Genomic DNA, 13,030 nt, shown 5'->3' on the forward strand with positions numbered 1-13,030 from the left:
ACCTGGTATTTGCAGATGCACCATCAGCTGGCAGCATAACAGTCATACATGGCCTATAGTGCTTGGCTCCATTCAGTCTAACCCTTAGTTGTGTTTAATTTAAATAACTGCAGATGCTGGAAATGAAACTAAAGTAGAAATTGCTGGTGAAACTCAACAGGTCTGGCAGCATCTGTGGAGAGAGAAAACAGAGTCCAGTGACCCTTCTTCAGATAATTTCTTTCTCCACAGATGCTGCCAGACCTGCTGAGTTCCTTCAGCAATTTCTGCTTTTGTGCCTTAATTGTGATTGTTCTGTATCTCACTGTTTAATGACAAGCTGCAGATTTTGGGGCAGATGTGGTGTGAGGTGCAGCCAGAGTGAGATCTGTGTCAACACTGGAGATTTGAGCTACACAAAGCTCCGCAAAATGGTGGAGCAGATGGTTCCCTCAGGGGCCATTGGGTCCACACCTGTTGCCCTCGTTTTTTACGTTTCCAGGAATCAGGGACAGACCTGAAAACAGACTGAGCAGGCTGACCGGCTCTGCTTTGCTTGTTTCCTAACCTTTTCTTTGTCTTGCTGCAGAAATCCGAGCTCAGCTCCTGGAACAGCTGAAATGTCTGGACCAGCAGTCAGAGGCCAGGGTGCAGCTCCTCCAGGATCTGCAGGACTTCTTCCGGAAAAAATCCGAGATCGAGATGGACTACTCGAAGAACCTGGAAAAGCTGGCTGAACGTTTCATGGCCAAAACCAGGAGCGCCAAGGACCACCTGCAGTTCAAGTATGTGGGACAAAGTTTAATCCTAAAGCCCTTTACGAAATCCATTTGTTTAGATTCCAGCTTGTCTCACTCCCAGAATCTGTTATTATCACACATTAACCACAGTACACTTTGATTGGTTAATACGGAGCACGGGTGGCATGGTGGCTCAATGGTTAGCACTGCTGCCTCACGGCGCCAAGGAGCCAGGTTCAATTCTACCCTTGGGCGACTGTCTGTTTGGAGTTTGCACATTCCCCCCGGGTCTGTATGGCTTTCCTCCGGGTGCTCCAGTTTCTTCCCACGGTCCAAAGATGTGCAGATTAGATGGATTGGCCATGCTAAATTGCCTGTATTGTTCAGGGATGTGCAGCTGAGGTGGGTTTTGGGGGGTGGGTCAGGGTGGGATGCTTCTTGGGCTGAAGGGCCTGTTTCCACACTGTTGGGATTCTATGATGATGATTCTGTTTTGTGTTTAAAACCTGCTATTTTCAATTCGAAAATATTGACAAGATGTCTTTTTTCTGTCATTGGAGTGTAAGCAAACAGTAGTTATGTATCAAAGAGTGAATTTTGAGATGGGGTTAAGCACTTGAATATTTATTAATGGTTAAATGCTAAACAAACACACAGCCAACTGCGAGGTTACAAATGATGCTCTGACAAACGTTCAAGAAGCTCTGTATATTTACTGACAAACATTCCACATTCCACCCAGCTAACCCTATTGCTCCCAATCACTCCCTTCATCTGCATCTTTACACTGTTCCCAGTTATGAACTCAGTTAAAAAGCATTGGATCACCTTGCCCCTGGCCTTCAGTCTGGGTTTGACATTGGCTGTTATCAGTTACAGGCAATAAGACTGAAAAGGCGCCATCTCTTTATCCTGGACATAACACAACAATGTATTTACACATACAGCAGAGAATCAAAATATGGATGTTTTCATGACAAGAAGTATCCAAGGCCATTGAGACCAGCCTCAAAGATGCATCAACTATCTCCATTTCTACAGCAGTCAATCCCAAACCTTCAAAAAAAGCCAGTTATATTGACTAACTTGGGGGCATGTTCTCCGCAAGCAGGCAGGGTGAGGATTAAAGGAGGATTTCAAAATAACTGTGAAAGAGCTGTGTTAAAATTTCATCTAAACAATTATTTGAATTCTTTACCTCTTGAGGGTCAAAATCCTCCGTCTTCACTCTATTTCCCCTTTAGTTGTGTGGGCACACACTGGTGACCCGTGACTGATAAGAAATCTGTGAAGGGGATTAATTGTGTGGGGTCCTTTGCAGTGGTTTTGTTTCTGAATATTTATGAATGTAGTGTGTTAATATACACATTCCCCACTTGGCAGCTCCTTTTAATCTGCACTGTTTTTGTGCCATTCCACATTCCAATCATTGACTGCTCAAGCTCTTGAGAGAGATGATTTATCTCTGATATAGTAGGAACTGCTGGAGAATCTGAGATAACAAGGTGTGGAGCTGGATGAACACAGCAGGCCAAGCAACATCAGAGGAGCAAGAAGGCTGATGTTTCGGGTCTGGACCCTTTTTCAGAAATTTTTCTCTGTAGTTCATTTAGTCTGATTGTCTTTGTTTTGCTGATGAGCGGTTTCCATCTCCCTGCTCATTCCAAAGTACAGATTGTTTGACGGCAGATCTCTGTGCAATAGTGGAGCTGGGCTAAGTGGATTTAAGCTCAAAAGGGGTGCCAGTTAGATTCAGGGTGTTTCATAGAATCCCTAAAGTGTGAAAGCAGGCTATTCGGCCAATCCAGTCTACACTGCCCCTCGGAAGAGCATCACATCTCCTCCCACCCCCAACCCTGACCTCATAACTCTGCACTTCCCATGGCCAATCCACCTAACTTGCACGTTTTTTGACTTTGGGACAACACTGGAGCACCTGGTGGAAATCCACACTGACACGGGGAGAAGTGCAAACCCCATACAGAGTCCCAAGGGTGGAATTAAAGCTGGGCCTTTGGTGCCGTGAGGCAGCAGTGCTAACCATGCCATCGATGGTAGTTTGTTGCTTTGTGGATGAAAACAGGGATAAAGGTGCAGATGAACAAACTGAAGACAGCTTTGTGATATAGGAGGCCAATTCAGTGGGAGGGCTAAAAACAGAATGCAGTTGTAGAGGATATTGGTATCATTAAAGGAAAAGATATAGTCCTCTGCAAACAAAAGCCTGAATCCATTACTCAGTGTCAGTGGTAAGGACATCTCCTCAAATCTGGAGATAAATTGGGAGTGGGAGGGGAATGATCCCATTATTGTGGCCGTATGTGTCCTAATGACATAGGAAGGGCTATGTAAAATAGCAGGTTCTGCTGAGGGAAGATGAGCCCCTTAGAGCTAAATTAAAAAGCAACATCTCAAAAGTAATAATCTCTGAGTGATTAATATAGGATACAGCACAGATGGTTGAAGGCAGGTCTCTCCATGATTTGCACAGGAGAAATAGGATGCTGGCACCAGCCTCAGGAAAGAAGGAGCTGTTCCACTGGGACAATTTTCACCATCTTGTGCAAAGTATACTGTGCTTTGCCAATCAATGCTTTGTAAAGTTGCAATGCCATCCATAACCGAATATCCATTGGTGCCTGATCCCACATCATGCAGATGACCCAAATCATGTGACAACAGCTGATTGGTTGGCAGTTCACCCAATGACATTGCAAGAAGAGAGTGTGAGCAGAGATGGAGGGTGGGATCTCTGAAATAGGGGGGATGATGGGGAAAAGAAGCTGCCACGTGTGGAACTGGAGTTGCTGTGAGCTGGTGGGTAGTTTCTGAGGGACTCTGAGTTCTGTGGTTGGACTCTGGATTGTGTAAACCCTTGTCTTCAATGTGCACAAGAGAGGAGGGAATCTGGAAGGCTCAGGAGAGAAGTGGTGAGGCAGGGCAAGCTGTGAGCAGGAGGGACGATGAGTGAATGTGTTCAGGAGAGAAGGACTGAATCAGGAAATATGGTGAGCTGGAGGCAGGAAGTGACAAGCTGGAGTTTACTTGAGTATCGCTAAAAAAGACACATTATATCAAAGCTTTTCATCTTGCATTAATCAGGACCATTTGCAAGAATATCAATGAAAAGTGGGAAAAACATTTCACACAAGCTGAGAAGAGTGCTGATTGATTAGCAAGTGGACTCTGATCGTTAGAGGCATTGCTACTTGCTTTGTTCATTCACGGGATGAGGGCGTAGCTGGCCAGGCAGCATTCATTACCCATCCCTAATTGCCCTGAGGGCAGTTAAGAGTCACCCATATTTTTGTGGGTCTGGAGTCACATGTAGGCCAGACCAGGTAAGGATGGCAGTTTCCTTCCCTAAAGGATATTAGTGAACCAGATGGGTTTTGCCTGACAATCGGCAATGGATTCACAGTCATCATTCAATCCTTAATTCCTGATATTTATTGAATTCAAATTCGTCTGCCATAGCAGGATTTGAACTGTGTCCCCAGAATGTTGTCCAGTCTCTGGATTAACAGTCCAGTAATAATACCACTAGGCCATCACTTGCTAGCCAATCAGCACTTATCTCCTACAGAGTCTAAATTTGTGTTCCCCTTTATATTGATAAGAGCAAGACAAAAAGCTTTGAGAAATTGTGTCTCTTTTTCAGCATTACCGAACTTCTGTACAACCAAATGAGTAGGAGTTAAATAATTATGAATTAAGCAGAGGACTTTTAGACCAATGAGATTCAGGGCAGTGAATATGTTTTTTATTTTATTCTGAAATTTAAAATATGTTTTTAATGTTAAAATTACGGGTCAGAAATGTAACAACCTAACTTCCACAGTTTTTTGTACAAAAGTAATTTCTGCAGGTAGGACATTTTCTAGGATTCAAGCTAAGTGAGGGATGACTGTACTCCCCTGTCTGCAAAGCACATTGGGTGTCTTGGGATGGTGAAAGGTGCTACATAAATACAAGATCTTCCTGAAATACTTATTAAGTCAGGCAGCACCTGTGGTGAGAAACACTGGTAATGCTTCAAGTCAACAGCCTTACATCAGACTAGAAGAGAGATCGAAATGTAAGCAATTCTAAGCCAGTGGCAGTACGTCAAAAACAGAGAAACATAGAAGAGGAGGGCAGGAGTAGGCCATTTGACCCCTTTAACCTGCTCCACCAATCAATAGGATCATGGCCAATCATCGAGCGTAATACCCTAATCCTGCCTTCCTACCCCTGCACATCCCCGACCCCTTTAGCCGCAAGAGCTATATCTACCTCGTTCTTGAAAATACAATGTTTTGGCCTCAACCATTTTCTGTAGGCCTGGATTCCACAGGCTCACCACTGCCTGGGTAAAGACATTTGACATCATCTCAGTCATACAGTCATAGAGATGTACAGTACAACTTCCATGGTCCAACTTTTCCTTGCCAACCAGACATCCTAAATTAATCTAGTCCCATTTGCGAGCATTTGGCCCATATCCCTTTAAACCCTTCCTATTCATGGACCCATTGGGATGCCTTTTAAATGTTGTAATTGTATCCCTAAAAGGTTTGCCATGTATCCTTACACTATGGCCCCTAGTTCTGGACTCCCCCACCATTAGGAACATGCTTCCTGCGCCTAATTCATTAAATCCCTTTAGAATTTTGTAGGTTTCTATGAAGTGCCCCTTCATTCCTCTAATCTCCAGTGAATCTGACAATCTTTCTTCATACATCAGTCCCACCATCCCAGCAATCAGGCTGGTAAATCTTCACTGCACTCCCTCTATAGCAAGAACATCCCTCCCCATATAAGGAGACCAAAACTGCCCGCGATATGGCGGGTGCATCTCATCAATGCCCTGTATAATTGCGGTAATATATCCTAGTTCCTGTTCCTCTCGATATGAAGGCCAACAGTTTGCCTTCTTTACCACCTGCTGCACCCACACGCTTACTTTGTGACTGGTGCACAAGGACACCCAGGTCTCATTGAACATTCTCCTCTCTCAATTTACGGTCACTCAAATAATAATCTCCTTTCTTACTTTTGCTACCAAAGTGGATATGGTCACATTTATCCACATTATACTGCATCAGCCATGCATTTACCCATGCACAACCTATGTAAATCAAACTGCAACATCCCTGCATCCTCCTCATAGCTCAACCTTTCACCCAACTTTGTGTCATCTGTAAATACTTTGAGATATCCCATTTAGTTCCCTCATCTAAATCATTAATATTTATCAGCAGCTCCCTCTACTCCCTTGTCCAGTCTTGAAGAAGGGTAATACCCGAAACATTGACTGTTCGATTTCTCCAGATGCTGCCTAGCCTGTTGTGTTCTTCCAGCCTCCTGTTTGTCTACCTTGGATTCCAGCATCTGTAGTTTTTTTTTGTCTTTAATATATATTGTGAATAGCTGGGATCCTCGTAAAAATCCCTGTAGTACCCAACTTGTCACTGCTTGCCATTTAGAAAAAGAACATTTATTCCTACTCTTTGTTCCCTGCCTGCTAATCAATTTTCTAACCCGCTCAGTAGACTACCTCCAATTCCATGTGCTTTAGTTTTACATATTAATCTCTTACACGGGGCTTCTGATAATCCAAATAAACCACATCTGTTGGCACCCCCCCCCCCGATCAACTCCACTAGTTACATCCTCGAGAAATTCCAGTAGATTTGTCAAGCATGTTTCCCTTTTGTAAATTCGTGCTGACTATAACTGATTCTACCACTGTTTTCTAAGTACTCTGCTATAAAATTCTTGATAATGGACTTTAGCAACTTTCCCACTTCTGATGTCAGACTCACTCATCTATAATTCCCTGTTTTCTGCCTCCCTCCCTTTTTTAAATATTGGGGCACATGAGTTATCCTTCAATCTGGAGAAAAAGTCTGAAGAAACTTAGAAGATGACCACCAGTGCACCCACTGTCTCTAAGGCCACTTCGTTGTAAATGTAAATTATCAGGCTTTTGGGGTTTATCAGTGTTCAAACCCATCAATTTCTCCACTAACACAGATTTGCTTCAGTTCCTCCCTGTCACTAAACCTTGTATTGCCGATCATTCCTAATTTGCTATTTGTATCTTCCTTTCTGATGACAGAACAAAGTATGAATTTAGTTCAGAAATCAGACATCAAGTTATAATCCAACATGTTTATTTGAAATCACAAGTTTTCAGAACAGCGTTTTCAACTAAACCTACTGGACTATAACCTGGTTTTGTCTGATTTCTGACCTTGTCCACCCCAGTTCAACACCGGCTCCTCCACATCATAAATTTAGTTCACTAGCTATCTCTTTATTCCCCATTTCTGGCTGTAAGGGATTTATATTAGTTTTCAGCTTAAAGTAAATTCTGTGATAGGGTGAACGGTAGGAGAAACTAAATGGCAAAAGATTTGATGGTGACAAGACCAAAGTGTACAATTTTGGTCACCCTTACTTGAGGAAGGACGTAAACGAGGCAGTTCAGAGAAGGTTCATGGGATTATTTCCAGAGATGAAAGGTTTGTTTTATGAAGAGAGATTAAGCAGTTTAGGTCCGTAATCTCTGGAGTTTAGAAGAATGAGAGGAGATTAATTGAGGGATATAAGATGCTAAAGGGGGATTGACAAAGTTAATGCTGAGTGGATGTTTCCTCTTGTGGGGCAATCTAGAACTACAGATTACAGTTTTAGGATAAAGGGTAGCAAATTTAAAACAGCACTAAGGGGAAATTACTGCTGTCAAAGTGTCATGAATCTGTGAATTCGCTCCCTCAGAGTGCAGTGGATGCTAGTGTATTGAGTAAATTTAAGCAGGAGATGGACAGATTTTTAATTATTAGTGGGTTGAAAAGTTACGGAGAGAGGGCAGGAAAGTAGATTGAAGGCAGGGTGAGATTAGCCATGATTGTATTAAATGGAAGAGCAGGCTTGAACGATTGAATGGCCCATACCCACTCCTAGTTCTGATGTTCTTAAAGTGAGTGACAGTAGGCACAGTAAAGAGACAAAAGACATGTCCAGATGAGGTTTGAAGTGCATGTAATGACATAGAACATAATTTAGAACAACACGAGACAAACATGAAACTATCTAACTGTCTTGTAACAAGACAGTGCAATAATTGTGTGACACTTGGAGAAGCGTAGTATTTTTTACAAGTTGTGAAAATATAAATGTTGATGTTCCAAGAGCTTTAGGTTAACTCAATACAAGTAACACAGGAGCTGAATGTGCAGGTACCATAAGCAATAAGAAAGGCAAATGGCATGTTTGGCCTTTATTGGAATACAAGAATAAAGAGCTCTGGCTAAAATTGTGCAGGGATTTGATGCGATCACCGGGAGAATATGGAGTCAGCTTCGGTCTCTGTGTTTCAGGAAGGATACACTTGAATGTGGGACAGCAAAGGGTCACTAGATTGGCTCCTGAGATGTGAGATTGAGTTAGTTTGGTCCATGTTCTCTGGGCTGTACTGTCAATTAAATATTTTGAAATGTGGTCTCTATTGTAATTTAGGAAGCGCAGCAGCTCACCTGTGAACAGCAAGATCCCAAAACCAGCAACCACATTACTGATACCACATACTGACATTAGGGATAAATACTGGCCATGTCACAGGGGAATACACCTTGCTGTTTTCCAGTTAGCACCATGGGATCTTTCTCATTCTCTGAAGCAGTCTGAAGCTTTATAATCTCATCTGAAAGAAGGTACCTCTGACAGCACAGCACTCCCTTGGTACTGCACTGAAGGTGTACCACTGGGGTTTGATGGGTTTAGGGTGAGAATAGGAACCCACTGAACATGCCTGACACCTGAACATACATATGGTGTCACCGGACATGTCTGTGGTGAGTCTTGGATCTCCAACTGCAAGAGATAATGATCTCACTAGAGGAAACCTCAGTAATGACGTTACCGAGGATGGTGATGAAACGTCAGAACAAAAGCAAGCCAGCTCGGTGAACAATTCAACAACCTCACTCACAATCTGAGCTACAGGTCTGCGCTAAAAGCTTAAATCTCACTAGAATGATGATGCTCAGATCATCCCCGTTTTGTGGCTGTTTATATTTAGAACACAAAATCGGACGGGTCTGCCCCATTTGTTCCAGCATTCGTCCCTTTCTGAGACCTGGTGGCCTTGGACAAGAATGTTCTCCCTTTCAGCTTTCACTCTGGAGTTGCCAATGCTGGTTGAATTTAGTCCTGGAGACGTCATCTCATGACCTCTTGACCCTAACTGTCCCATCCTCCCAGCATTGGTCACCCAACTCAATTACTCTCATGGCCTCAACTACCTGTGGCCAATTAGGGGACTTGGGGGAACTTGAGGTCAACCCTGAAGACTCAGCCACCCATTGACAGGAGTCTTACCAAGCGCAAGTTTCTCATTTTCCTTCTGTCTTGAAAATATTGACTCCTGACCAGCATTCCTCATGGTGCTTTAATGGAAGTAAAATGCTGCAGATATTGGCAATCTGAAATAAAAACAGAAAAGGGCTGGAGAACCTCAGGATATCTAGCAGCATCTGTGGAGAGAGAAACCAAGTTAACATTTTGAGTCTAATTCACGTCTTCAAAACTGATGGGAGCTAGAAAGTGATGATACTTGTGATTTGACAAAGGGAAAAGAGGGGTGAGTGGAACAGATGGTGAAGATGACCAGAGCCAAAGACTAAAACAGTGCTAATGTTGATATTAAACGAGAGATAGAGATGCAGAACAGGTATTAATGGTGGGTGTGAACCGTAGAAAATAGTTTAGAAGCAAAAAGCTCAGCAGGTCTGGCAACATTCATGGAGAGAAATCAGAGTGAACATTTATTTAAAAACTAGTTTAGCTATGCCAAGAGCAAATTCTTGCAATGAGAGGCTTTGGCACTTTGCCTGCGCAGCTATTATTTATGCACAGTGTAGCCCAAAGTGATCCCACACCTGAAGCTGATCTTATGCTGGTTTGTGTTTTCCAGTTTGGATTTAGTGGGCAGTGAGCAAGAGCATGTGATCTGGCTTGTTATGTTATATCTTTCAAGACCAGCAGCGCTGAGGCTCAGTGCAACATCTATTGGCTGCTAGACCTTGAGCTGTCTAAACCCTAAACCCACTGGAATTCTCCCCTTAAACCTCTCCATCTTGCAATCTCTGTCTCTGCTCGTTTTGGAGACTGTTGTAAATGTACCTGTCTGAAGAATCTGCATTATCTGATTCTTTAAGCCAGTATAGAATACACATCTTGGGTACCACTGGCCTGTGGGTGTCCACACAGATACACTATCCCTGAGGCTGTTTACTCCTTGCTATTCATTAAGAATCCTGCTGCATTTAATGCTGCCTCAGTAAGCACTGCTGCCTCTCAGCACCAGGGACCTGGGTTCGATTCTAACCTTTCAATCTCCCCATGTCTGCGTGGGTTTCCTCCAGGTTCTCCAGTTTCCTCCTGCAGTTCAAATGATGCACAGGTTAGATGGATTGGCTGTGGGAAATGTAGGGATAGGGCAGGGATGTAGGTCTGGGTGGGATGCTGTTGGATGGGCTGAATGGCCTGCTTTCACACTGTAGGAATTATATGATTCAATGCTCTAATAACAGTGTGGACGCTGTAGTGTTAGTGTCGCTGACATACCCATTCTCAACTGGAGTCTTCTTTCTTACTAATGTCAGATACATCATCATTCTGTTGACTTCAGTGTCATCGTAGTCATTTCACACTCCTACAGTTCCTGGGGATGTTGTAGGAGTCTTTTGTGAGGGACAGGAATGGGTGGTTATTGGTGCAAGAGTGGGGGAGGGCTGTGGGAAGTAGGGGAGGGTGTGCGGAAAGGGTATTGGGGGAGGGGATCAGGGAGGGTGTTGGGGTGTGCAGAGTGTGAGGGTGGGAGCAGGGGATAGGAGGGAGGACGTGTGTGGGGTGTGAGGGGAGGGGATTGGTGAGGGTGCCATGGAGGGTGGGGATTGGGGGTATGTGAGAGGATCAGGGAGGTGCGGGTGAGGTTTTTGGGCAGTGGTGAGGAGATCAGGGAGGTGCAGGTGAGCGTTTAGAGCAGTGGTGAGGGGTTTAGGGAGGTGAGGGTGAGAGTTTAGGCCAGTGGTGAGGGGATCAGGGAAGTGCAGGTGAGGGTTTAGGGGAGGGTGAGGGGTTTAGGGAGGTGGGGGTGAGGGTTTAGGGCAGTGGTGAGGGGATCTGGGAGGTGCAGGTGAGGGTTTAGGGCAGTGGTGGGGGGATCAGTGAGGTGCAGGTGAGGGTTTAGGGCAGTGGTGGGGGGGATCAGGGAGGTGCCGGTGAGGGTTTAGTGGAGTTGTGAGGGGTTTACGGAGGTGTGGGTGAGAGTTTAGGGCAGTGGCGAGGGGATCAGGGAGGTGGGATAAGGGTTTTGGGCAGTGTTGAGGGGATCTGGGAGGTGCAGGTGAGGGTTTAGGGCAGTGGTAAGGGGTTGAGGGAGGTGGGGGTGAGGGTTTTGGGCAGTGGTGAGGGGATCTGGGAGGTGCGGGTGAGGGAGTGGCATACTGAACATCCACACATTCTTAATCCCTCTCCTTTAATGGTTTTTTCTGACATGTTTGCTTGTGCAGGAAGGACCAGAACATTCTGTCTCCAGTGAACTGTTGGTATTTGCTGCTGAACCAGGTGCGGAGGGAGAGCAAGGATCACACCACACTGAGCGATATCTATCTCAATAACATCATCCCACGCTTCGCTCAAGTCAGTGATGACTCCGTCCGCCTCTTTAAGAAGGTAGGGAGCTTCCTACTGACCTTGACATACCTTGAACCATGAGGTCCCCACCATCCCCCCTTGATTTCACAGATAACCAGAACAGAGTGGGAAATCCGTAAGTCCTTCTTGTTCCCTGGACACAGTTCAAACAGGGTGTTGCGTGAATGTGAAATATAAGGGTGGCATTAGCCATGGGAAATGCAGAGCTATGGGCATAGAATAAGGGCCTTGGTATATTGGGGGTGGGGGTGTTTGTGGGGGCTGGGGGTGACATTGCGGGGGAGCGGGGCGTTGGAGGGGTAGGCAGTGGGGGATTGCATTTACTGTTTGGAATGTCAGTGTGGACTCAATGGGCCAGTTGGCCTGCTTGCACACTGTAGGGATTTCTATAGTACTGTTTCCAGGATTGAAGTTGTGTTTAAATTAGCTTACTGAAAGAATTTAATTCTTACTGTTAATTCTTGCAATGTGAGTTTCATTTGCCAGGCCTGTGTTTATTGCCCACCCGTAATTGCCTAGTATTATTTTTCTCGCCCTCACTCTTTCTCACGCCTGCTCCAGGTGAGGAGAGTTGGAAAAGGGCTATTAAATGTCCCTGTGTTTTCCAGCTGTAGAAAGTACAAAGAAAGTACTTTGCAGATATTTTTCCTTTACCTCTGCCTCGTCTGGGTCAGAGTTCAAAGGTTCTGGCATCTCTCCACAACCCCACCCTGTAACTTAGCTGTCATGTGTCACCCTAAACAGTGAGGGCCTGCGAGCTCACAATTAAATAGAAACCAGCCCTTCAGCTGACCCCTACTCCCCAGGAAGAGGTCACTGCGAGTGATCAGGATTGGGAATTCAAGCTGATATTTTATGTTTCATCTCTCTTAGCTTCAGCCAGAGGCAACTCCCTTCATCTGACCACCCCCAGTCTGAGGGAGGTCACATAACACAGCACAAAGCATGGGTTCAATCTGATGTTCTTCACTGTATGTGGCTCACTGCCAGTTCACGTATCCACTGAGCTGTTGTGGTGTGGAGACCATGTCTGTTAGTTGTGAGAAATGATGTGAAGGAGCAACGTGTGGTCGCTGGCAATGACGGCAGATTGCTATCAGGAGCTCCACGTGGATTACATGCTTGTGGTGCACACGTTTCAGCTTCAGGGATCGGCCTGAAATTGGAAGTGACTTCTGGATGAGGGTGGGACTGCTGAGGCCAGGCTTCTGGCAGCACAACTCTGTAATCATCTGCAAGTGGTTTGAGGAGCTGGAATTGTTGACCGTGCTATGAATAAAACACGAATAAATTCATCATTGGAGGGATAGTAGATTGAATCAGCAGTGGAAATTTAAAATGTTCCTTCATCCCCACACCCTGCTTACTGTCCAATGAAAGACCAAGGCCTGGACGTACCTGGAGGCTATGCTTCCAAGTGGACCCTGTTCTGAAACCCAAGGCAAGCAGATATTTCCCTGGCTGTGAAATGTCTGCCATTGCAAACCAGAATCAAGAGAGCGACTGAACCCAGGAGGCTGAAGTTTGCTTTCAGAAATCTTTTACCTCGGCAAGATAATTGGCTACCTCGAGATTTGATTACTTTCCACCAATGAATCATTTTG

At 44.9% G+C, this 13,030-nt stretch overlaps 1 protein-coding gene across 2 annotated transcripts in view; it reads left to right on the forward strand.

The window, feature by feature from the left end:
• srgap2 (SLIT-ROBO Rho GTPase activating protein 2) overlaps window positions 1-13,030 on the forward strand; it is a 253,415-nt gene that overhangs the window by 104,156 nt on the left and 136,229 nt on the right. For both annotated transcript variants that reach the window (XM_059653296.1, XM_059653297.1), the window contains exons 2-3: window positions 569-764; window positions 11,282-11,444. In XM_059653296.1, coding sequence (XP_059509279.1) covers window positions 569-764; window positions 11,282-11,444 — 359 coding nt within the window. The remainder of the gene's footprint in view (window positions 1-568; window positions 765-11,281; window positions 11,445-13,030) is intronic.

The sequence above is a fragment of the Stegostoma tigrinum genome, chromosome 21 (assembly GCF_030684315.1).
Source record: "Stegostoma tigrinum isolate sSteTig4 chromosome 21, sSteTig4.hap1, whole genome shotgun sequence".
NCBI lineage: Eukaryota > Metazoa > Chordata > Chondrichthyes > Orectolobiformes > Stegostomatidae > Stegostoma > Stegostoma tigrinum.